Below are 26,911 nucleotides of genomic sequence, written 5' to 3' on the forward strand. Positions count from 1 at the left end.
TGCTCCCAATTCAACATGCTGGTCCCCCACTGACAGGAGTGCTTTTATGCCAACAATTTTTATATCACTGAAGAACGTGTCACTGAAGAGTGAATTCTGACCTCTTTGTCAATTAAAATGAAAGCACAGTCTGAAAATTTAGACATGTAGCAATTGAGACAAACGAGGATGTTGAAGTTGTTTGTCTTAACAAATTCACATAAATGCAAATAGCAGAAAATAGACTGAAAGATTTTCATCAAAATGAAAAAGCCTTTTCTTTTTAATATGTGGAGGTCAGCAATAGCATATTGTATGGGGTGTTTTACTAGCAAAATGACTTCATGTATTCAGTTTCATTTCTGAAGTTTCTCTCAAGACAACCCTGTAAGACAAGACGGCCAGATAGTATCCTGAATTTGTAGATGAGTCACAATAGGAAGTTTGCCAAGGATCCCTTAATGCAGAGAAGGTAACAGGGTGACATGATGCCCGAAAGGACAGGTGCTCAGCCAGCTCCAGTAGAACAGATGGGAAGCAACAGGAAAGAAATGAATGGTAAGCAAATTTCAGATAATTGCTAGATTTTCAATTTACGGTTTGAATCTTAGAGACGTGAATTTGGGTTTTGCATACATTTAAATTTTCTTTTTTTAATGTTTATTTAGTTTTGAGAGAGAGAGAGAGAGAGAGAGAGAGAGAGACAACATGTGCATGCATGTGCACCTGAGTGGGGAGGGGCGGGGGGGGTGAGGATCTGAAGCAGCCCCCCAGCTGACAGCAGAGAGCCTGATGTGGGGCTCAAATTCAAAACCATGAGATCATGACCTGAGCCAAAGTCGGACACTTAACCGACTGAGCTACCCAGGTGCCCCTAAATTCTGACTCTTAAAAAGGTGGCAAATCCCCCTTTGTTGATCCCAAAGTTAACATATCTACCCCAGAGAGAGGGCCCAGGCTTTTAATAAAATCTACTAAAATGTAGATCTTTGTTGTACTGTGGGACAGATTTACAAATTGCTTTTTATCAAATGATTTGTCACAAAATAAGTAGAGTTTTGAAACATGCCTTTAGGTATAGTCTTTTCAAGTATATGATGCCTCTATTTTCTATTTTTATTTATTATATTATTTTAACTTACTGTTTTCTATTTCCTAGTAATGTCAAGCCTACCTTTGAATTTCAATTCAACAGGTATTAATTGAACACCACATTTGCAGAGGTATAAAATCCTACAGGTATAAAATAGTCAGACACCCCCCGCCACCAGTGGAATTGGTCTGGAATCCCAGACCTCCTTGATCTCACCCCTGTTGTGGCATCTATTATATTTTCGTAGCTGTTTGTTGATTGTTTATTGATCATCTCTCCTGCTATTTAAAAGCCTCTGAAGATCATATACCGGACCGTCTTGCTCATTGGTATTCCCAACACCTTACAGAAGGCTCCAAAAAATGTTGGATTGGATTTATTAGTAGTAATTTTAATATAAAGTTCTAGGATGTGTATAATTTTCTGAGTGATGTATGCCAAACATGCCAAAGCAAATATATTTAAGTTGAAAGTATTTGGTGTGGGGCGCCTGGGTGGCTCAGTTGGTTGGGCGTCCGACTTCGGCCCAGGTCGTGATCTCACGTCCGTGAGTTCGAGCCCCGTGTCGTGCTCTGTGCTGACAGCTCAGAGCCTGGAGCCTGTTTCAGATTGTGTCTCCCTCTCTCTCTGACCCTCCCTCATTCATGGTCTGTCTCTCTCTGTCTCAAAAATAATTAACCTTAAAAAAAAAATTAGAAAAAAAAGAAAGTATTTGGTGTAAAACATCTTAAAATAGCATATTATATTTTTATAATCTCACAGTCCCAAGACTAAATTCACACACACACACACACACACACACACATTATTGAAGACACATAGACACATAAAACACATATTAAGAATTACCATTCCCCAGATTAGATTTTTAGATGATTAACAACTTAGCATTGTTAAATATAAATTTTAAATTATGATATAAATATGGATTATTTCTAATTTTCTCATTGTTAAATATGAATTTTAAATTATGATATAAATATGGATTATTTCTAATTTTCTCACAGAACCCCAAAGATACTTGGGGAGATTTAACTATGTGATCTCTAATAACTTGGTGCCAGTGAGTTCTGATTTTAATTCCCCATTAAAATAAGAAGACAGGAACCATAGTTGGCTGGGTTTTTGTTATCTTACAGATTTCTTTTTAGAGCCCTTGAGATTATAAATTTGCTTTCCAAGATAAAGACTAGTGCTATGCCTGGGTGGCTCGGTCAGTTGAGCATCCAACCCTTGATTTCGGCTCAGGTCATGATCTCACAGTTCCTGGGATTGAGCCCTGATTGGACTCTGTCCTGATAGTGTGGAGCCTGTTTGGGATTCACTCTCTCCCTTTCTGTCTCTCTGCCCCTTCCCCACTCACGCGCACACTCACTCTCTCTTTCTCTCTCTCTCTTCAAAAATAAATGAACATTGGGGACGCCTGGGAGGCTCAGTCAGTTAAGCGTCGACTTCGGCTCAGGTCATGATCTCACAGTTCGTGGGGTCGGGCCCCGCATCAGACTCTGTGCTGACAGCTCAGAGCCTGGAGCCTGCTTCGGATTCTGTGTCTCCTTTTCTCTCTGCCCCTCCCCCCCTTGTTCTCTGTCTCTCTCCGTCTCTCAAAAATAAATAATTTTTTTTTAATTTTTAAAAAAATAAATCAACATTAAAAATATATATATAGACTAGTTACTGATCTGGGTGCTAGACAGATCTGATCTCTCATTACAGTTTTGTTCATTCACCCATCAGTCATGTATACTGAGATGTATTTAGTGAGTGAGGGCAGGACATTAAGTGGAACCTAGTGTTGCTATGAAAAATGCCATGTTATATTAGTCTTTAGAACCTCCACTACATATTGTTAATTACCTTTTTAATAGCTTTATTGAGAGATACTTCACATTCCGTGGCATTTCTTTTAAAGTATATGATTCAGTGGGTTTTTGTGTAATCACAGGCTTGTGCAGCTATCTCCACCATCTAATTTTAGATTATTTTGGGGGCACCTGGGTGGCTTAGTGAGTTAAGCATTCGACTTCTGCACAGGTCATGATATCACAGTTTGTGAGTTCAAGCCCCACATCGGACTCTGTGCTGCCAGCTCAGAGCCTGGAGCCTGCTTCGGATTCCATGTCTCCCTCTCTCTGCCCCTCCCCTGTTCATGCTCTGTCTCTCTCTGTCTTTCAAAAATAAATAAACATTAAAAAGTTTTTAATAAAAGGACAGTTTCATCACCACAAAGAAAACCATTAGGAGTCACTCTCCATTTTCCCCTTCCCTCAGCCTCTGGCAACTGCTAGTCTACTTTCTGTCCCTTAGAATTCTCCTTTCTTTAGGTATTCCATATAAATGAAGTATATATAATATGTAGTCTTTTGTAATTGACATCTTTCACGTAGTATAATGTTTTCAAAGTCCATTAGTGTTACAGCATGAATCAGCACTTCCTTCCCTTTCGTGGCCAAATAATACTCCATTATACCGATATGCCACAGTTTGCTTATTCCCCCATCGGTTGATGGACATTTGGGTGTTTCTATCTTTTGGGTCCTGACAGTAGTGTTGTCATGGACTGACGTGTGCAAGTTTGTATTTGAACACCTGTTTTCAGTGCTTTGGGGGGTGTACTCAGGACTGGCAGTGTTGGGGAATGTGGCAACTCTGTGCTTAACATTTTGAGAGACTGACACATTGGTTTCCAAACTGGCTGCCCCCTTTTACAGTTCCACCAGCAGTTAATGAGGGCTCTGCTTTCTCCACATCTTTGCCAATGCTTGTTATTTTCTGTTTTATTTTACCCCTCCAAATGGGTATGAAATGGTATCTCACTGTGGTTTTCATTTGTATATTTTAATATGTTCATTGGCTATTTGTTTATCTTTTTTGAGAAATGTCTATCCAATCCTTTGCCCACTTTTCCATTAGTTTACTTGGGTTTTGTTTGTTTGTTGAGAGAGAGAGCACAAGTCGGGGAGGGACTGAGGGAGAGGAAGAGAGACTCTTAAGCAGGCTCTATCTATACCCAGTGCAGAGCCCGATGTAGGACTCCTCTCATGACCCTGAGATCATCACCTGAGCTAAAATCAAGAGTCAGACTTTTAACCAACTGAGCCACCAAGGTGGCTCTTATTTGGTTTTTATTACTGAGTTGTAAAAGTTCTTATACATTCTGCATATAGCTCCTTTATCAGATATACAATTTGCAAATATTTTCTCCCATTCTGTGGGCTACCTTTTTGTGTTTAATATATTTTAACATATATATTTTGAGGATGGAGTATGAACTTCTTAAAAACCAGGAAACTACAGTGAAATAAATCAGAAGCCTGCTAAGGCAAATATTTAAGGAATATGCAAAACAAGTTACGTGCGTGTATAAGGCACTAATTGATCTAAGAGAGACATATTGCCTAGAAGCAAGGTGCATGAGAGCATTTGAGTGGTAAAAGTCATCACAGAGCTGAAACAGGGAAGAATCTGTTTTCCTTCTCCCTCTCATAGTAAAGGAGTACACAGTGCTAGGCTCAAAAAATTAATTCAGGAGCAATAACAGGGAAACTTAACAGCCTTCTCTGTAATTAAACTATTGGAACTATTTAACTTCCTCTGCTGAATCAGTAGTCATTCTTTGTGTTGTTCATTCATTTACATCTTTTTATGTTTCTTTATTTATTTTGCAGGGGGTGGGGGGGAGGTGGACAGCATGAGTGCATGAGTGGAGGAGGGGCAGAGAGAGAGAAACAGAGACAGAGAATCCCAAACAGGCTCCCCACCATCAGCCGGGAACCTGATGTGGGCCTCGAACTCCTGAACCATGAGATCACGACCTGAGCTGAAACCAAGAGTTGGAGCCACTCAGGCACCCCTTATTCATTTATATCTTAAGCAAACATTTTTAGCCAGTAGTATATTCGGCACTATTTTCAAAGGTAGCAGACTCTGGAACACATCATCACGTACCACCATGCCCCTAGGGCCAGGGGGGTACTGATACCGAGGGTCATGCGTTTCCTTAATAAACACATGGAGCACCTGCCATGGTTTAGGCACTGGGTTAGACAATGGGAACATAGGAAACAATACATCAGGCAAATCCAAATAAAGAACTGTTCACACGTGGATGGAAAGACCTAGCATGAAGTAACTCCATTAAGAATGGAGGTTGGGGGATCACACAGACCTTCAATGCTGATTAATTTAAGAAGCACTTTCACATTCATTCCACAGATATGGATATAAAACATATGCTAAGCACAGCATGGCATAAGGTAAAGGGGATGAGCAACCCAGCGGTTGCATATGAATGCAATACAATGTAGCACGTTCCAGAATGAAGCTCCAGGAAGCAGGAGTCTTACTTTGATCACTGGTATATACCAGGTGGCTAGCCTAGAGCCGGAGCATGGCGGGCACTTCGTACTATTTGCTGAACAAATGAAAGCAACCACAGAAGAAAGGCACTCACCCAGCCAGGGAACAGGCCATTACCCGATTTAAGCCTCGAGGGAAACCAGTGTGAGAGGTGCGTTCTACTATTAATCCCTTAGGCTGCGAGGCTCAGCAAGTGTAAGGTGCACAGCCAGCAGGCTGCAGGCTATAAATGCTGGAGCCTAGCCTGTATCACTGAAAGGCACCCAAAGTCCAGACTTGCAGGATATAAGAGCAAATGTGAAGACAGCAACGACTCCTGTGCCTCAATTTTTTCCTCCCTGAAACCAAAACCTCGTTTTTGCAACATGCAAGGAAGTTCAAGAAATTCCTGAAACAGAAACGTGGGCGCTTGGACGCATGCCGGAGCTTCCTTAAGCTCCTGTCTAGAGCAAAGACCCTCAGCTCCCCCATGTTAGCCTGAAGAATGTTTAAAGCAGACCCAACAGGCTGAGGGAATGAAGTAATGTCAATTTTGGATGTTTTCATGGAGATAGAAAAATGAGTAAAGTACAGTCCCTAAAATCAGGTCAGTGACAGTCTAGGCAGGCAAATGAGGCAAGTGCAAATAATTACAAGTTTGAATATGCTAAATAATGTAGCAAATCAATCATATTATGGGTGGGCAGAGAAGGGAGAAGGGGCCTCTGGCTGGGGAAATACAGAAGTTTCATGGAGGAGCTTGTAGTTGAACTAGAGAAAGCATATTCTAGAGAAAGCATATTCTAGATAGCATATTCTAGAAAGCATATTCATATTCAAGAACCATGTTCTTGACGGGCAAGAACAAGGAAGCTTGGGCCGGAAGGGCTGGCGGGAGCAAATGTGCAGGGGCAGACAGATGAGAGCCAGGCACAGAGGGCGTGATAGCTGGCACAGGAGGGAGGCAGAGAAATGGGAGGCCAGGGCTTGGAGGCCATAGTTCAGTGAGTTCAGACTGGATTCCCAGACACCAGAAATGCTGAGTGTGATGTGTGTGTGTGTGTGTGTGTGTGTGTCCATCATGGTGACAAGAAAATGATGTGTAAAAGCCCCAGCAAAGAAAGAGCACTAGAGCCTGAATGGGAGGAGGGGCAGTCAGGAGTAAGAGGGAGACCCAGTGGCCACTAGAAGCAGGAGCACCTGTCTTGGGGACAGGCAGAGTATTCACTGTGCGTGTGCTAGGGAAAAGGTGTAGGACCAGCACTGGGTTTGGTTGGTTGGTTGGTTTTATCTTTTGTTGTTTTTGTTTGGGGTTTATGTTTGTGTCTTTTCTTATTTTTATGTTTTTTAAATTTTTTTGTTAATGTTCATTTTTTGAGACAGAGAGAGAGAGACAGAGCGTGAGTGGGGGAGGGGCAGGGGGGGCGCAGAAACCAAAGCAGGCTCCAGGTTCTGAGCTGTCAGCACAGAGCCCAACGCGGGGCCTGAACCCACAAACTGTGATCATGACCTGAGCCACCCAGGCACCTCTATTTTTACATTTTTTTGTGAGGGTTTTTTGTCATTAGTTTTTTTTTTTTTTTAAGTTTACTTATTTATTTTGAGAGAGAGCACAAGCGGGGGGAGGGGCAAAGAGAAGATCCAAACAGGCTTCGTGCTGTCAGCGCAGAGCCCAGCATGGGACTCAATCCCACGATGCTGGATCATGACCTGAGCTGAAATCAACATTCGGACACTTAACCGACTGAGCCTCCCGGGTGCCCCTGGCATTAGTTTCTTAAAAGACTTGGAAACTCATCTTCATTCCAAAAGAAAAATAAATGATCAAAAACTCAATCTGATAGTCGCCTTCCAAGATGACTTTCTGAGCAGGGACGCTGAGAGAGTATATGACCTTCAACAGGCTCCTTTCCTGCCCCCACGCTCCACGTCTGTCTTGCTTGGACATCCAAGACAACAGCTTCATCTTCCCTCTGTCTAAGCCAGGATAGGCATTCCCACCAGCACAGTGATGGGAGTTGTCCCGAGCGTTGGATGCAGGACAGTTCCAGAAGCCCTCCCATACGTGCACCCCTCCACTCACCACTGCCTCGTGCTGCTCAGAGTAAGACAGAAACCCCAGTAATGCTATTTTTAGTCCTGTGTGCTGGGAAAACAACGAGAAAGCCAAACTACATCTTTCTATAGCAATTTCATCCCAAAACACCTTATTTTTATAAGATGGAAACCACCTTGAGCAACAGGAGAAAAATGCCTCAAGTATAATTTGCCTCTTTGTTCGTTGGCTTGAGTTTTTCAGAATATCCTTCTTCCCTGTCCCTCCTGATGAATTTGGTCTTCCTAGTCACTTGATGGGTTTTTCTTTAGAATTATTGATGAACTTTGCACTCTTCTTCCTGACTTAATGATGAAAGGGGAAAAATCCACAAGATTTTTTAGATTGTATGTCTAGAATGTTTTTATGCCCACATCACCTTTCAAATGAAATGACTTTTCGGGTAAATTGATTGCTGTGTGTACATATATGTATTATATGGTAACACCTGAGAAAATTAACTGCTATTCATGATGTTCACCAGAGCCCTGTAAGTTTGAGTTAGAATACTCTGAAAATGAGAGGTGTATATCCTGAAAGCAAGAATTCCCTCCCCAAACAGACATAAAGGTCAGACTTGAGACACATCCCACCACACCTTGATCTGAACATGCCTCAACTATGATGGGATTGAAAATACATTTGTCTATTCTCATAAAGGACTGGAGAGTTGGTTTCAAAAATCTACCTCAAAGCCAAGATCCACTGAAACAAATCAACAACAACAACAACAAAGAGAAATCCCCAGCTGACAAAAATTAATCCTCTGAAAGTTTGGTTTTTGTGTCTTCACAGAATTCTCCCAAACTCTTCTGCCCTAAAAACAGAAGCTTTGACATAGACGCCATCTACAGTGTGATAGACGATGCCAAGCAGTACGTATACATCGCTGTCACGGACTACCTGCCAATCTCCAGCACGAGCACCAAAAGGTCAGTGAGTGAGTAACCTCGTCCTCCAACCCAGTCTCCAGGGCCAGGTGCAAACTGGGGACCATAGGAAACCGGCTGGACACTGAGGTGCTCTCCGTTTCCCTTTAGGTCACACACCGTTCAGACCTCCGAGTGCATTTGCATCTTACCCATGATGCATCTCCTCCCTCAGTCCATTTGAAGGACTCGGGGACTCACCCTACAGAAGTACCACCGTGTTTTACCTTACAGGCATGAGAGCAACTTTAGAATGGAGATCGGGTTGTTTTCAATTTGAAATTTATTTGAAAAATAAAATAAATTGGAAAAAAAAATTTCTGGAAAAAAAAATTTAACACTTTTTAAAAGTAATCTCCGCATCCAGTGTGGGCCTCGAACTCACAACCCTGAGGTCAAGAGTCACATGCTCTACTGACTGAGCCTGGCAGACGCTCCCCAAAAAATATTTCTTGAAAGTTCTTAGCTAGCAGGTGTCCCTGAAGGATATACTGAAACTGAGTAGGTCTGGCAAGATTTTCCTCCAAGGAGACATCATTTTGGTCATATTCATGTCAGTCTTCATTAAAGGCTGAATTTTTGTATTTTTTCAACTTAAAGAAGAAAGAAACTCAGTATGTATATGTTCTCAGTCAATCCATTCCTCTGTATGAGGAAGCGAGCATTTTAAAAAATGAAGGGATTTGGGGGGCACCTGGGTGGCTCAGCTGGTTAAGCATCCGACTTTGGCTCAGGTCATGATCTCTCAGTTCATGAGTTTGAGCCCCACGTCGGGCTCTGTGCTGACAGCTCGCAGCTTGGATCCTGCTTCGGAGTCTGTGTCTCCCTCTCCCTCTGCCCCTCCCCTGCTCACGTTCTGTCGCTGTCTCTCAAAAAATAAACATTTTAAAAAATTAAATTAAAAAATGAAAGGATTTTTACAGCAATTCATCATTGTTCAGAGGGGAAATACTTGAAATAAATTTAGGGACGGACTATATGCCCCTAAGTGCATAAATGCCTGGCTGTGCCCCAGATATTTCCCACTTTTGCTCTCCTGCCAGGAATGCACAGATTTGGCTACTTATAAGTGCTTTGAATAACCCATTTAAAGCCAGGAAAAGTTTTCAAAGTGCACATTTCTGAGAGTACAGCCAGAGACCTTTTTAATTTGGGAAATTGCAATTTCAAAATAACCCTTTACTGAGGTAGATGATGAAATGTGCCCTCTCTTGCTTGAATATTGTTCATGTTGCCAACCAACATATGCCTAATATGCAGCTTCTTTATGCAGATGCCTGTAAGATTGCAAAAGCATGAGTCTCCTGCAAAGTGATCTCCCATAATGACAGTCAAAAAGCATTTTAAGCTACAAGATACACTATTAAAACATTTTTACTTTAAAAGATGGCACATCCCTTGAATATTCCTAGGTGTTTACCCATATAGTTTTACATGTTTGCTATCTCTTTTTTATTTTTCTCCAATTTATTGGTTTGAGATTTCATTTTAGATGTCAACTTCACTTTGAGAAGACTTTGAAACATAATAGATATGTTTTGCCTGCTTTTCCTATTATTCAGAATGAGAGTAAGGGATAATAGGGTGATGATTTATTAGGATTGACAAAACCTTCATTCCATGAAGCCCCACAAACAAAATTAATATCCTTTGTGGCCAGAGAGGAAGGGGTTAGCATAGAGAATCTAAAATAGCTTGGAAATGTAGAAGTTAAAGAAAACTAAAAGAATGTTAAAGAACTGAAAACTCACCTAAAATTTTGCATTTTGGTTATTAATCTACCATTTCAGCAGCTGTTCAAAGAGCAGTTCTCTTATCATACTTAGGATATTTCAAACCCACAATCCCATCAAGCATTCTAATGAAAAGTCATCAGAGGGACTCCTGGGGGGCTCAGTCGGTTAAGCATCCAACTTCGGCTCAGGTCATGATCTCACGAGTTCGTGAGTTCAAGCCCCACGTCAGGCTCTGTGCTGACAACTCAGAACCTGGAGCCTGCTTCAGATTCTGTGTCTCCCTCTCTCTCTGCCCGCCTCTCCCCCTCTCAAAAGTAAATAAACATTAATTTTTTTTTTAAAAGTCATCAGAGACATAAGAAGTTGTTCAAACATCCACGTTATAATTAAATTCTTCTCAATCCTACAAAAAAATTACTTAAGAGTCAGCATGGTTACTTGTCTCTACATTGTCCTGGAGAAAGTTTTCAGAATTCAACTAGAATGAACAAATGGACATTGTCAAATATCAGTGCGTCAGTATGCCACAGGCTGAGCTTTTAGTCTACGCACTGCTAAACATCCAAATGAAAGAGGAAAAATTCACAGGTTCCCAAAGTAGAAGTGGTTGGTCACATGTAGAAAAATATATACACCATCATTAAGCAACAATATTAGAAGTGACTTCTAACTTTCCAAGAAGAAGTGAAGGGAACAATGATGTATGGCTAAATCAATCCCGCAGTAAAAAATCAGAAGCCCTATTTCAGTTCTTCCTGTTTTGGCAATCAAGTGCTGTTTCTTTTAGCAATTCGCATATTTATTTTGGCCTTGGTTTGGGGTTGTTCATTATTTATTTCCTCAGTCACACGAAATACATCTTTCAGGAGAAAACCAGTAAATGTGTGAAGGAACAATAAGAATGTAGGCCGGCAGCCAAGAATACTCTCTCCTGGCAAAGTTACCTTTCAGATGTGAAGGAGGAATAAATGCTTTCCCAAACAAACAAAAGCTGAGGGAGTTCACCACGACTAGACCTGTCTTACAAGAAATGTTGAAAGGCGCTCTTCAAGCTGAAACAAAAAATTGAAAGCACACAAAATTCTGATTAAGGTGATAAACAGGCAGTCAGAATTAGAAAACTGGAACTCTTTTTTGGAACAGTGTATGAAACTCTTAGCTATATCATAAATGTTAAAGAAAAACAGCAACAAAATAACGATAGCTGCTGTAAGCTGGCAATGAAATCATAACATAAAAAGAGGTAATTTGTGGCATCAAAAATATAAAAGGAGAGGATTAAAAGGATGATAGGTCAAGAAAAGTAAGCTGCTATCAGCAGAAAAAGGACTGTTTTTTCTATGAGTTGTTTTGGGGAAACCCCATGGCAAAAACTTAGAACAGTCATGAAATATAAAGAGGGGGAGAATGAACAAATCATCATGGAAAACCACCAACTGGCAAAAGTAGACAGAAATGGGGAAAAAAAGAAAGAATGGGAAAAAAGAAAAAGAAAAAAGAAACAATAGAGACAAAATAACCAGAAGGCAAAAAATAAAATGGCAGCAGTATATAGTATATACGATTACATATTAGTATCACCCTCAGTGAAAATGGATTGAACTCACCCATCAAAAGGCACAGAGTGGCTAGATGGATAAAAAAACAATATGCTGCCTACGGAGGACTCACTCCAGCTCTAGAGACAAATACAGACTCAAAGTGAACAATGGAAGATGATATTCCAAGCAAACGTATGAAAAGAAGGTAAGCGTAGCCATACCTATAATAGACAAAATAGAGTTCAAGCCAAAAGGGGTCACAAGAAGTAAAGAAGGTCGTTATATAATGACAAAGGGGCCAGTATATCAAGAAGATATAGCAATCATAAATATACATGCTCCCAACACTGGAACATCAAAATATATTAAACAATTAATGAGATATCTTAAGGGAGAAATAGACAATAATACAATAACTGTAGGATACTCTAATACCTTACCATCAACAATGGATAAATCACCCGGACAGAAAATCAACAAGAAAATGTTGCAGTTGAATCTGGAACAAATTTAGAACAAATGGACTGCTCAGACATATATAGAAAATGCCACCCAACAGCAGCAGAATACACATTCTTCTCAAGTGCACACGGAACGTTTTCCAGGATAAATCACATGTTAGGCCACAAAATAAATCTTAGCAAATTTAAGGTTGAAATCATACCAATTATCTTTTCTGACCACTGTGGTATGAAACTAGAAATCAACAGGAGGAAAGTAAGAAGATCTACAAATAGATGGACACTAACCACACTTCTAAACAACCACTGAGTCAAAGAAGAAATAAAAAGGCAAATAAAAAATTACCTTGAAAACACAATATATCAAATATTGTGGGACGCAGCAAAAGCAGTTTCAAGAGGAAAGTTTATAACTATAAACACAGATACTAAGAAATTAGAAAGATCTCAAATAACCTAACTTTAACTCACAAGGAACTAGGGAAAAACAACCAAACAAACAAAAAAAACCAAAGTAAGCCCAAAATTAGCAGGAGGGGGGAAATATTAAGGATCAGAGCAGAAATAAATGAAACAGAGACCAAAAGCCAATAGAAAGGATCAGCAAAACTAAGAACTGGTTCTTTGCAAAGATAAACAAAATTGACACCATTGGCCAGACTAAGGAAAAAAGAGAAAAGACTCAAAGAAATAAGTTAGAAATGAAAGAGGAGACATTACAACTGATACTACAGAAATACCTAGAATTATGAGATGCCTGTGAACAAGTTTATGCCAAGAAATTACATAAACTAGAAGAAATGGATACATTGCTAGAAACACACAACCTATCCAGACTGAATCATGATGAAATACAAAGTCTGAACAGACCAATTATGAGTAAAGAGACTGAATCAGTAATCAAGAAACTCCCAAAACAGGAAGCCTCAGGACCAGATGGCTTCACTGGAGAATTCTACCAAAGGTTTAAAGTAGAATTAACACCAATCCTCCCCCAAACTCTTTCAAAATATTAAGGAGGAGGAACACTTCCCAACTCATTCCATGAGACCAGCATTACTTTGATGTCAAAATCTGATAAGGAGACCACAAGAAAGACAACAATAGGCCAATATCCCTGATGAATATAGATGCAAAAATTCTCAACAAAACAGTAGCAAACCGAATTCAGGAACACACTAAAAGAATTATACACAATGACCAAGTGGGATTTATCACTGGGATACAAGGATATTTCAATAATATGCAAATCAACAAATGCAAATACATCACATCAATAAAATAATACATAAAAAATCACACGATTATCTCAATCGATACAGAAAAATCATTTGACAAAATAAAACACCCTTTCATGATAAAAAAAAAATGTTTAACAAATTTGGTACAGAAGGAACATACCTCACCATAATAAAGGCTGTATAGGACAAACCAACAGCTAACATTACACTCACTGAAGAGAAATTGAAAGCATTTTCCCCAAGATGGGGAAAAAAGCGAGGATGCCTACTCTCCCACTCCTATTCAGTATAGTTCTGGAAACCCTAGCCAGAGCAATCAGGCAAGACAAAGAAATAAAAGGCATACACATCAGGAAGGGAGTAGTAAAATTTGCATGATTTGCTGATGATATGATCTATATACAAAGTCCTAAAGAATCAGTCAAAAAACTGTTGGAATTAATCAACAATTTCAGTAAAGCATCAAGATACAAAATCAATTGCATTCCTTCACTGATGATGAAGCCTCTGAAAATGAAAAGAAGCCATCTCATTCTCAATAGCATCAAAAACAAAATAGGAATAAATTTAACCAAGGAAGTGAAAGATCTGCACAATGAAAAGTACAAAGCTTTGCTGAAAAAAATTGAAGAAGACACAAACAAATGGAAAGGCATACTGTGTTCCTGGATCAGAATTAATATTGTTAAAATGGCTATACTACCCAGCGTGATCTACAGATTCAATGCAATCCCCGTCAAAATACTGAAAACATTCTTCACAGAAATAAAAGAAACAATCCTAAAATTTGTGTGGAACCACAAAAGACCCCAAACAGCCAAAGCAATCCTGAGAAAAAGAACAAAGTTCGAGACATCACACATCCTGATTTGAAACTATACAACAAAGCCATATTAATAAAAAAAAATAAAAAATAAATTAAAAAAAAAAAAACAGTACAAAAATGGGCAAACATCAACAAATAGAACAAAATAGAGAGCCCAGAACTGGCCTATACAGTCAACTACTATTGAACATGAGCACCAGGAACACTCAATGGGGAAAGCATAGTCTCTTCAACAAATGGTGCTGGGGAAACTGGAGAAAACATGTCAAACAATTACATTGGGCCCCCACCTCATACCACTCACAAAAATGAACTCAGATGGGTCAAAGACTTGAAGCCAAGACCTGATATCATAAAACTCCTAGAAGAAAATGTAGAGAAGGAGCTTATCAATAATGGTCTTGGTAATAACTTTTTTCCATGATACCAAAAGCACAAACAAGAACAAAAAATTAACATATGAGGCTACATCAAACTCAAAAGCTTTCGCATAGAAAAAAAACAATTAACAAAATGAAAAGACAGCCTACAGAATAGGGAAAAAGTTTTGCAAACCATACATCAGCTAAAGGGTTAATATCCAAGTATGTAAAGAACTCATTCAACTCAATTTTTTAAAAAAAGCAAATAGTCTGATTACAAATGGGCAAAAGAACTAATAGACATTTTCTAAAGAGGACATCAAAATGGCCAACAGACACATGAAAAGATGTTCAATATCACTCATCATGAGGTAAAGGCAAATCAAAACAATGATGAGAGGGGCACCTGGGTGGCTCAGTCGGTTGGGCGGCCGACTTCGGCTCAGGTCATGATCTCGCGGTCCGTGAGTTCGAGCCCCACGTCGGGCTCTGTCCTGACAGCTCAGAGCCTGGAGCCTGTTTCAGATTCTGTGTCTCCCTCTCTCTGATCCTCCCCTGTTCATGCTCTGTCTCTCCCTGTCTCAAAAATAAAATAAAACGTTAAAAAAAATTAAAAAACCAATAATGAGATACCACCTCACATCTGTTACAATGGCTCCTCAAGAAGACAAGAGACAGTAGGTGCTGATGAGCATATAGTGAAAAGGGAACCCTTATACACAGTTGAAAGAAAGAGAAGTTGATCCAATCACTGTGGAAAACAATAGGGAGTTTCCCCCCAAAATTCCAACTTCTGGAATACGATCCAGCAATTCCAACTTCTGGGTGTTTAAGCAAAGGAAATGAAAACAGAATTCATAATGGAAACAACACAAATGCCTATCAACAGATGAATGGATGAAAAGACGTGGTGCATATACACAATGGAATATTACTCAGCCATGAGAAAGGAGAATATCCTTCCTTTTGCACCAATGTGGATGGACCTTGAGCACATTATGCTAAGTGAGATAAGTCAGACAGAGAAACACAAGTACTGTATGATCCCACTTATACATGGAATCTAGAAAAGTGTAGAAAACAGACAGTACAGTGTTGGTTACCAGGAGATGGGGGGTGAGCAATAGAAGTGATGGTGTTTAACGCTGCAAACTTGTAATGAATAGTAAATAGGCCATGGAGATTTAATGCACTGTATAATGAATACAGGCAACAATATTACACTGCAATTGTGTAATATGATAAATATCAGCGCATTGGCAATCATGTTACAATGTAAAACTGTATCAAAGTAAGATGCTATACATCTTATTAAATTTACAAAATGTTGCACATCAAAATTTATTCAATAAGAAAAAAAAAGTAGGCTGAGGCACCTGGGTGGCTCAGTCAATGTCCAACTTTGGCTCAGGTCATGATCTCACAGGTGGTGAGTTTGGGCCCCTCTGCTCTCAGCACAGAGCCCACTGCAGATCTTTTCTCTCTGTCTCTCTCTCTGCCCCTCCCCAGCTTGCACACTCATGCTCTCTCTCTCTCTCAAAAAATCAATAAACATTAAAAAAAAAGTAGGCTGATTAGTCTGTGAGCTATTAACATTTTTCATTTATGTTTTCATTCAACTAATATTTATTGGGCACTGTGCAGGAGTGATTCAAGTATGAGCAGTGTATGGTCCCAGGAACTCCATCCAATGGGGCAAATGGACACAGACTAGATTATCATAGCAATGTGGTAAACGGAATAATGAATATATGTACAAAATAGTATAGGTCCTCAATGAAAGAGCACTTGTGGCAGTTTCAAAGTTAGAAGAGGCTTATTGGAGGAAATGCTACCTTAATTACATTTTAAAATAGGCAGGAGTGGGGTGCCTGGGTGGCTCAGTCAGTTGGGTGTCCAACTTCGGCTCAGGTCATGGTCTCGCGGTTCGTGGGTTCGAGCCCCGCATCGGGCTCTGTGCTGACAGCTCAGAGCCTGAAGCCTGTTTCAGATTCTGTGTCTCCCTCTCTCTCTGCCCCTCCCCCGCTGGCACTCTGTCTCTGTCTCAAAAATAAATAAACATTAAAAAAATTAAAATAGGTAGGACTTAGTCAGAAAAAAAGGATAAAAAGGGAGTTTTCCAGGTAGAAGGGATAGCATGAGCCAAGTTTCAGGTGGAGACAAATAGCCTAGCACATGGCAGGGTCTGTCACAAGTTCAGTCAAGTTCAGTGCTGGAACACAGAACCCGAGGTAAGGTCATGTGAGATCCACTTGGAGGAAAGGCAGGGACCAGGAACGGGAAGGCCTAACTGTGAGAGGATCTTGTCACTTTGGGGAGCGTCCGTTATGTTTTAATCAAGGGAGATATGCTTTTAGACAGATCCCTTTGGTGGTCATGGAAGATGTACTTGACAGGGACAAGACTGGAGGCAGAGAGACCACCTTGGAGCTGTTATAGTGGCCCAGGTCAGGGATAATGAGGGATAGGAAGGACAGAATAAAGGACGTACTTGCCAAGAATATTTTTGAAGTACATGGTGAATGGTAAAAAGGAGAGCAGATGTAAGAATTATTGCCGAGTTTTTACCTTGGGTGATTAGAGGATGAACATTGTACAAAGCGGAGGCTACAAAAAATATAAGGAAATAAGCAGACTTGTGAATTTGAGGTTCTTGTAAAGGTCCAGATCGGTAAAGATCTTACGAAGATATTCACAACGAAGTCTGAAGAGGGTTAGCCTGGTGATATGGATTTGGAGCTTTTCAGATTATAGAGGACAGTTGAAATCAGGTTCATAGATGAAGCCACCAAGGGGTTGGCATATACAGTGAGGAGAACAGAGGGTGGTGATGGAATAGTATGGGAACATTGACCATAGAAGAGACAAAGAGGCATTCTGAGAGATAAGGGACAGACCATCAAACCACAGGGTCACGGACGCCAATGGAATTAGTCATCAAGAAGAAAGAAACCATCAACAGAGCTGCATGTGACTTAGACTAACTACAATAAGAATTGAATGATATCCATTAGATGTGGCAGTTGGGCTATCCCTGCTGACTCTGAGATTTGCAGAATGGCAAGCTGGAGGCCAGGGGGCAAGAGGCTGAGAAGTGAGCAGCAGTGATGAAGTCAAGTCAGATGTTCTAGATTACACTGTCAAGAAGTTATGTTCAAAAAAAAAGTAGAAACAGACCTAGAAATACAGAGAGAAAACTGACGGTTGCCAGTGGGGAGGGGCAGGGGAGGGACAAAATGGGTGAAGGAGAGAGGAAGATCCAGACCTCCAGCTGTGGAATGAGTAAGTCACAAGGATGAATGGCACAGCATAGGGAATGTCCTCAGGGATGGTGTAATAGTGTTGTGTGGGGACAGATGGCAGCTACCCTGTGGTGAGCACAGCATCACATACAGATGTTGAATCACTACATTGTACACCTGAAACTAATGTAACATTGTGTGTCAACTATACTCAAATATAGATAGATGATAGATGGTAGATAGATGATAGATAGATAGATAGATAGATAGATGATAGATTTGTTCAAAAAAGAAAAGAGATTGTGCACCAGCCACAGAGTGATACAGAGTCAGGGAAATTTTCTCTGAATGGATGAGATTTACATTTTGTTCTCAAACTACAAGAAAGGTGGGGAGGTGGGGGAGTTGAGACTGTCTTCAGGAAGGAATGACCAATGAAACACAGCTGCAGAGGGTCAGGGGACCAGCCCAAGAGGCAGAGTGGTACAGGTCTGATGCTGAACAAGGTTGCCTTATCCTCTCCTCTAAGCCAGAAGGAAGGGGAGAAGGATGTATGAGGCTCTCAAGGGTAGAAATCTGAGGGACACCATGACTGAGAAGCTACGTTTTTGTGGACAGAGGAAGAAACAAGTTTAGCTCGAGTGGGGTACAGCTTAGAGTAATGACGGAAAGGTCTGGGAGGCAGAACCGCCCAAGGCAAGGACACGGGTGCTGGATGGTGGTGAAGGCCCTGATGGGCTTGTGCTGGCTTCAGCTTCACAGGCTGAACTGACTTTGTTCAGTAATCCTCGGCTTTGTGACCATTGAAATAGACCAATGTGTGTGGCTAGGTGAGGCTCTGAGCCAGGATTTAGATGCTACCAAGAGCTAGAGGAAGGATCAGGGCAGGTGTCCTTCAGGCAATCAGCACTGAGGTTAGGCTGGGCCAGAAAGGGAACCCAAAGCTGATAGAGCAGGAGAGTGAGAGGGTCACTGGGCTGGGCCCACGTGGGGCAAGAACATGGTCAGTGGGGATTTCCCAGAGAATGGGATGCTGCAGGACTGCAGCCGGTCCAATATAAAGAGGAGAACTTTGGAGGTGCAGTGATTATGAGGCCAACAGGCTAATGTTTTGAATAATACTTTATTAGTCCAAACTGAGTTGGCCTGGATCTAGGGGAAGATTTGAACAAGTGAACAAACAAGGTTTGTCAGGGCTGAGGGGAGACAGAGATTTGGGACTTATCCTTCTGAAGAAACATTTGTTGTTTTTTCTTCTTAAATGAGAATTAAATGACAATTCTGGAAGTGACATTGTGTGTGTTGGTGGGGGGCTGACCCCACTTCTTACACTAAGTGGGCAAACTCTCATAGAAAAATACATGGCCAGACTTCTGGAGAGTCTCTGGTCAGGATTTAATTAAGGCAGAAGACTAAGGATTGAGGGAAGAGGCTGAGCCTCCAGGAGAAACTGTTTGCCTGATGGAGGAGTCCAAGGGCCAGAGTAGCTGGGGGCTTGGTCAGGAGAGAGGAAGGCAACCTGGAAGTAAGAGTAAGGGGAAGTTTGGATGACCAGAGCAGAAGCTCATTTGGGGGGCAGTTTCCAAAGAAGAGGGGTTCAGGCAGCATTTGGGGACCAAAGAGGTGCTCGAGGCTCCGAACTGGAACTCTGTTGGAAAGTTGATTCTTTGCACACGTATGAGCTAAGGTCCAGCTGGAGGCGGGTGCAAGTGTGGTGAGGGTAGCACATGGTCGAAGCCAACCTGTCCGCATACTCCCCCCACACACCCTGAGGCCCTGCTGGTGGGAGAACACGTTTTAGGCAGGGGCAGGACCCAGTAAAGCCTCTTTCCAAATATCCAATCAAGTTATTTACAGAAAGCAGTAACGATTGGGTTAATATATAAATGTTCTTTGTAGTCTAGTAAATTACTTTCCCCCAGCTAACTTATTTTCTTTGTTTTTATCCACATGGGTATTATTTCTGCAGGACTTACTGGCCAGACTTGGATGGGAAAATCAGAGAAGCCTTAGTTTTGCGAAGCGTTAAAGTTCGACTCCTGATAAGCTTCTGGAAGGAAACAGACCCCCTTACGTTTAACTTTATTTCATCTCTTAAGGCTATTTGCACTGAAATAGCCAACTGCAGTTTGAAAGTTGTAAGTATGACATTGGCTTACGTATTATTAAATAAAAAGGGCTGATTCCCTCTGCATATCTGTGAAAGCTATGAGCATTTGCACTCATGTAAACTGCCAAGTAAGAACCAGGATAACAGTCTCTGATAGTGAAAAAGCGCTTCAAAAGTAGGATAAGTAATGTTTCAAGACAAATACTCTCGAGAAAAGGAGCCTGGATCCCACATTTCCTGGTGCCTCCTGGCCCTGCCCTGTTTTTATACACTGCCCGTGGTGTCCTCTCCACTTTGTTGGGTCTGCCTCGTTCTCCTGCCTGCCATTCCAGTTTCTAAGGCCATGGCCTCAGTGAGGTCGCATGCACCTGCACAGCCTCCCCCAGCCCCAACGTGCCCCTGGCTTAGCTCCTGCCCTTGTTTCAGCCCCCGGGGCCACATGCTAATCCATATCTGCCTACTCTGAGCGGGGCAAGATTGGGAATTGGTATTACTTTCAGTGTGGTAACTCCCTAGCTCATGTTTGACTTTCCTTGGGTCCTTAGCTGTGACTTCCTCTTCCTCACCTCAGGGCCTTTGTACATGCTGTTCCCTCTGCCCATAACACTCTTCTCCTCCATGCTTTATCTGACTAATGCCCTCTAATCCTTTAGGGCTTACATTTTCCAGCCTCCACTGCAATCATTCAGCAATAGTACCCTGAGAGGGATGCCTGGGTGGCTCACTCAGTTAAACATCTTATTCATGATTTTGGCTCAGGTCATGATCTCACAGTTTGCGGGTTCAAGTCCTGCATCAGGCTCTGTGCTGATGGTGAGGAGTTCCCTTGGGATTCTCTATTCCTCTCTCTCTGCCCCTCCCCTGCTTACTCTCTCTCTTTCTTTCAAAATAAATAAATAAACATTAAAAATATATACCCCAAGATCCTACTTTCTGCCAGGCACCCTTCTAGGTGATGGGTCTGTGCTCCATGCAGCATTTAAAGACCCAAGATGACGGGGGCACCACCATCCACTCTGACACATACCTTCCAAGATAGTCCTGAGCCTCAACATCCCAAGGTCGATCAGAAGGAGAGAGAGACTGGAGGGCTTCCCAGGAGGCATTTATGGGTTAGACCTGGAGGTGGTGAACATCCCGTTAGCCTTCATTCTGCTGCTCAGAAATCACTCACCTGTCCACATTAAGTGGCAGAGACAGCTTATGAGTATGGCTTTGCACAGCTCAAAGTTCAGGACCTCCTAGTGATGTGCAGGACTGGACAGCAAATCTGGATATGGCATTTCATAGTTCAATAAACAGAAACTAAAAACAAAACAACAATCTCCTACAAGACCCAAGACCCAGGTTGAAGTTGCCTCCTCCCCACGTAACAGGAACAGGAGAAGGACAGTAAAAACTCCCATTCAGGAGAGGACACTCAGCAGTCACTGGTCCAAGTGATCGTAAAATCCTTCTGGGCAGGTACAGTGAAGTCCTCCTGTGCCAGCTCCCAAGGTTGTTTTCAGAGTGAACAGTTAAAGGAGGTTTTGGTTCTAGCTCATGGTTTCTCTGGCAATGCAATTTTCTCAGAAACATAATAGGCTTCTGATTTGTTTGCTTCTAGTCATTTCGAAGTACCAGTAACCAAAACCAAAGATTTTGTTGTGCATAATTCCCAAACTTCACTAATCATGCTTCCTTTCCCATATACCTCTGCCTCAGCCTTCCTCTTCTTCTCCTCTCCCCCCTTCTGTCTCTTCTTATTAACGGTGGCTTCATTCAGGTCATCAGACTTGGGTGGGAAGATTATACCAATTATGATTACTTCAGTTATCTGATCTTTGCTGCAGAAATGAGTCTTTTTTTTTTTTTTTTGAGAGAGAGAGAGAGTGAGCATGATGGGGGGTTGGAGCACAGAGAGAGGGAGACAGAGAATTGAAGCAGGCTCCAGGCTCTGAGCTGTCAGCACAGAGCCTGATGCAGGGCTTGAACTCACAGACCATGAGATCATGACCTAAGCCGAAGTCAGAGGCTTAACCGACTGAGCTACCTGTGTGTCCCCGTAAATGAGTCTTAACTCAGTCACTTAAAGCATTCTTCAAATTTCTTTTCTACTATTGGGCTCCCAGCACAGTTTTTCCAGCCCTTTGAAATACCATATTTCTAGTGTATCTGTTCTCTTCCATATATGCTTGCAAGCCAGCAAATCCATCTCTGAGCTCATTTATCTCCTCTACTAACTTCCTAAAAGCACTAGTAATGACCCATATACACTGTTAACAATTTGTTTTCCCATCCGTTGCCCTGTAGCCAAAGGTTTGGGTGTGCTTAGTCTTCCTTCCAAATCAGTGCAGGTTATGGTCTTACCAAGTATTTTTCCACTGCATTAACATGGGTCTCCATTCTTTCCATCCTGCAATACCAATTTCCTTGCTGCCTGCTGCCCATGGGATAAACCATTGCCACATGTTTTATTAAGTTTTTATTGCTGCTGTCATGGCAGTATCTCACGTCACATTGCCTGGATGTAGTAAGTGCTTAATATTTTTTAAATAAATGAAGGAATTGGTTATATTCATGAGTGTAGACCTTTAGACAGGCACTGCATTAAATACTTTGTATGTACTATTTAATCTTCATAACCACACTATGAAGTGGGAAATTTTCCCATTGTACATACATTGAGAGTGAAGCCTGAAGAAATTAAATAATTTCTCTCCAGGACACTAGTTAATAGTGGAGAGAGATTCAAATACAAGTCTTTCTAACTCCAGAGACTGAGCTCTTAAACCTCATACTGTATGGTCAGCAAGTGGAACAAATAATTGAAGTTATAAAGGTTTTTTTGTCTTTCCTATCTATATTAAAAACATCATATTGATATCTGCTCGAAGACCTGAGAGGCTACTCATCTGACTGATGTATCTCTGAGGATCAACAAAAATATCAGATAAGATGTTTTTTAACTCAATCATGCCATTAAATATTTTTTAAAAGTTGAAATTATCAACAATTTAAAGACATAAAATTCTAGAATTTACTATAAATTTCAAAAAAAGCATGCTTCCCACATATATTTTGTTTTAATCTTCCTAACATTCTGGTAATATTGATAAAATAGAAATTTTTATTTCCATTTTACTGGTTTTTATAAACTGAGGTAGCCATGCACATGTCTGAGTTCACAAATAAGTATTAGAAGTAGAAACAGGTCTATGAAACCTACAGCTAACATCATACTCAATGATGAAAAGTTTTCCTTTAAGATCAGAGACAAGACAAGGGTTCCCATTCTTACCACTCCTATTCAACATAGTACTGGAAGTCCTAGCCAGAGCAATCAGGCAAGAAAAAGAAATAAAAAGTATCAGAATTGAAAAGGAAGAAGCAAAATTGTCAGTTTGCAGACAACATGACTTTATATATAGAAAATCTTAAAGACTCAGCCAAAAAAAAAAAAATGTTATATTTAATCAATGAATTCTGCAAAGTTACAGAAATACAAAATTAACACACAAAAATCAGTAGTGTTTCTATACACTAACAATGAAATTTCTGGAAGGGAAATAAAGAAATGGATCCCATATACACTAGTATTAAAAACAATAAAATACTTAGGAATAAATTTAACTAAGGAGGTGAATAATCTCTATACTGAAAACTCTAAGGTATTTATGAAATAAATCAAAGACAACACAAAACAATGGAAATATATTAGAAGAAGTAATATTGTTAAAATGTCAATACAACCGAAATCTATCTATAGATTCAATGCAATACTATCAAGACTCCAATGGCATCCTTTAGATGTAGAAAGTAGAAAAAACACTCAAAAATTTATATGGAACTGCAAAAGAACCTGAATAGCCAAAGAAATCTTGAGAAAGAAGAACAAAGAAGGAATTATAACATTTTCTGACTTCAGGCTATACTATAAAGCTATGGTCATCAAATATGGTACTGGCATAAAAACAGACAAATAGACCAATGGAATAGAATCAAGAGACCAGAAATAAACCCAAGCATATACAGGCAACTAATATTTTTCAAGGGAGCCAAGAATACTCAATGGAGAAAAGACAACCTTGTCAATAAATGGTACTGAGATAACTGGATATTCACATGTAAAAGAATAAAACGGGACCCATATCATACACCACTCATAAAAAGTAACACAAAACAGATTAAATACATAAATGTAAGATCTGAAACCATGAAATTACTAGAAGAAAACACAGAAACAAAGCTTCTTGACATGGATTAGGGTAATAATTTTTTGGATAGGACCTCTACAGTACAAGCAACAAAATCAAAAATAAATATAAGCAAATGGGATTACATCAAACTAAAAAGCTTCTGCCAACAAAAGAAACCATCAACAATGTGAAAAAACAACTTATGGAAGGGGGGGAAATATTGGCACACCACATATCTGATAAGGGGTTAATAGCCAAAATACATCAAGAACTCATATGACTCGATAGCAAATAACCCAATTTAAAGATGGGCAAAGGAGCTGAATAGACATTTCTCCAAAGAAGATAGACAGAAGGCCAACAGGTACATGAAAAGATGCTCAACATTACCAGTCATTAGGGAAATGCAAATTAAAACCACTATTAGATACCACAGCATGCCTTTTAGAATGGCCATCACCAAAAAGACAAGAGGTAACAAATGCTGGTGAGTATGTGGAGAAAAGGGAATTCATGGTAGGAATGTAAATTGGTATAGCTACCATGGAAAACAGTATGAAGCATCCTTTACAAATTAAAAATAGAACTATCATATGATTTAGTAATTCTACTTATGGAAGTATATCCCAAAGAAACCAAAACACTAACTCAAAAGTGTATCTACATCTTCATGTTCATAGCAGCAATATTCACAGTAGCCAAGACGCAGAAACAACCTATGTGCCCGTTAGTGGATGAATGGATAAAGAAGTTGTGGTATATATATATAATGGGATATTATTCATATATATACAATGGGATATTATTCAGCCATAAAAATGAGGAAATTCTACCATTTGTGACAACATAGATGGGCGTTGAAGGCATTATTCTAAGTGAAATAAGTCAGGCAAAGAAAGACAAATACTGTATGATATCAATTGTATGTGGAATCTAAAATTAAAACACACACACACAAAGTCATAGAAAAAGAGATCAGACTTGTGGTAACCAGAGGTGGGGGGGGGGGAGGGTGAGAGGCGGGGGAATTGAAGCAAGGTGGTCAAAGGGTACAAACTTCCAGTTACAAGATAAGTACTAGGGATATAATGTACAACGTGATGACTTCCGCTAATGCTGCTGTAGGATACGTAGGAAAGTTGTCAAGGAAATCAATCCAAAGCGTCCTCATCACAAAGAGAAAAAAAAAATTTCTTCATTCTTTTCTTTCCTTTTCTTTTCTTTTCTTTTCTTTTCTTTGTATTGTATCTGTATGATACAATGTATGAGAAGATGGCTGTTAGCTGCACCTATTGCAGTCATCATTCACAATATATGTAAATCAAAACATCATGCTGTACAACTAAAATTTATGCAGTGATAGATGTCAATTACTTCTCGATAAAATGGAAATAACAACAGGTCTGTGATTACTACTGTAGGTCTATTTTCCGTGCCAGGTTTGCAAATGAGTGTGATAACCAGGAGTTGCATCAGGGCGCCAACTTTAGTGTGGAATCAGATATCAGGGATTATAGGAAACACTGGATGGTCCCAGGAAGCCAGGCAGAGAACCAGGAGAATAGAGTCAGTTTGTGTTCAGTACCTTTCCATGGACAAGAGAATGCTGGGGATTGTTTCATCTGCAGGGATAGCATTTTCCAGATAACCGAAGTGGCATGTGAGGCTGCATGGCAGTGAATAGGTTCACCATCATATTCCCAGGGCCTAGCATGATGCTGGCACAAAGCATTCAAAGCATATATGTGGAATGCATGGATGGATGTATGGATGGATGGGTGAAATAAAAAAGGGAGCTGATGGTTTAGGAAGGCTCTATGGGAACCAGTGAGTGGAGGGAACACAGCCCATGTCCAGGACATGGTGGATGTGGAGTTATTTTTGCCATTTTCTCAAACGGGGGATGTGCTTGGAGAGGGGTGAAGAATCTTTTGGGGAAAGTCATTTACTCAGAGCACAGTGTGCTTGCACTTAGAGGGGTGCCATAGTCAGACTTACCAGATATCACAATGTTTTAAAATATAACTTTAATTATGATTGAGGTGTGACAACATCAATGGATCAGAAGACAACAGCCATTGCAAAAATAGTTTGTTTTACCCATAGATCTCAAGAGAAGGGGGCATAAGGCAGGAGTGAGGGGAAATATGGGCAAGGGCCTTTGTTTGGTTTACGTGGTGGTGGAACAAACAAGCAGGGTAAGCCAATTTAGGATTGGCAAGTTTGAATAATTTCAGTGGGCCCTTGGGCCTAGGAGCTGTCCCTGATTTCCTGGTACGTGACCCTGGGGTGATTAGAGCAGACGGATAGTGACCAGAGTGTGAGAGCCCATAAAGGAGGTGGTTCTGGGTATGGTCCCTGGACTGTTTGGTTTACATATGAGAAGTGTGCTCACAGGCAAGTTGTTTGCTATCTCTAGGAGTTAGCCAGCCCTCAGAAGGGCAATCCCTCCAGGCTCAGCAGGACCCAAATGTCAAAACATCTGAATACAGAAAATAAGAAGATATGACTAATACAAGCAGAAGCAGAGGGGGAAATGTCTGGGGCCCATCACACATGGTGCATTTGCTCCTATCTCTTCTCTAAGCCATTGCCAGTTGAAATCTCCATCATGAAATTAGTGCTCTCATTTAAGACTTGCAAGAAATTACAAGGAAAGTAGAATCCATTATTTTATTCTCTACTTAGCTCCATCTTTGCAAACACTCATGGTCTCATTACTTGAATAAACCAAATATTAACAGTTCACCATTGGACGTTTCATGAAACAGAGACTCTGGTCC

General features: G+C 40.6%; 1 protein-coding gene across 1 annotated transcript in view; it reads left to right on the forward strand.

The window, feature by feature from the left end:
* The window catches only part of PLD5 (phospholipase D family member 5), a 381,286-nt gene that overhangs the window by 338,511 nt on the left and 15,864 nt on the right, over positions 1-26,911 (forward strand). The window contains exons 7-8 of the mRNA XM_049633853.1: positions 8,298-8,434; positions 19,810-19,978. Of these exons, the coding sequence (XP_049489810.1) occupies positions 8,298-8,434; positions 19,810-19,978 (306 nt within the window). The remainder of the gene's footprint in view (positions 1-8,297; positions 8,435-19,809; positions 19,979-26,911) is intronic.

This window comes from Panthera uncia, chromosome F1 (genome assembly GCF_023721935.1).
Source record: "Panthera uncia isolate 11264 chromosome F1, Puncia_PCG_1.0, whole genome shotgun sequence".
Classification (NCBI taxonomy): Eukaryota; Metazoa; Chordata; class Mammalia; order Carnivora; family Felidae; genus Panthera; species Panthera uncia.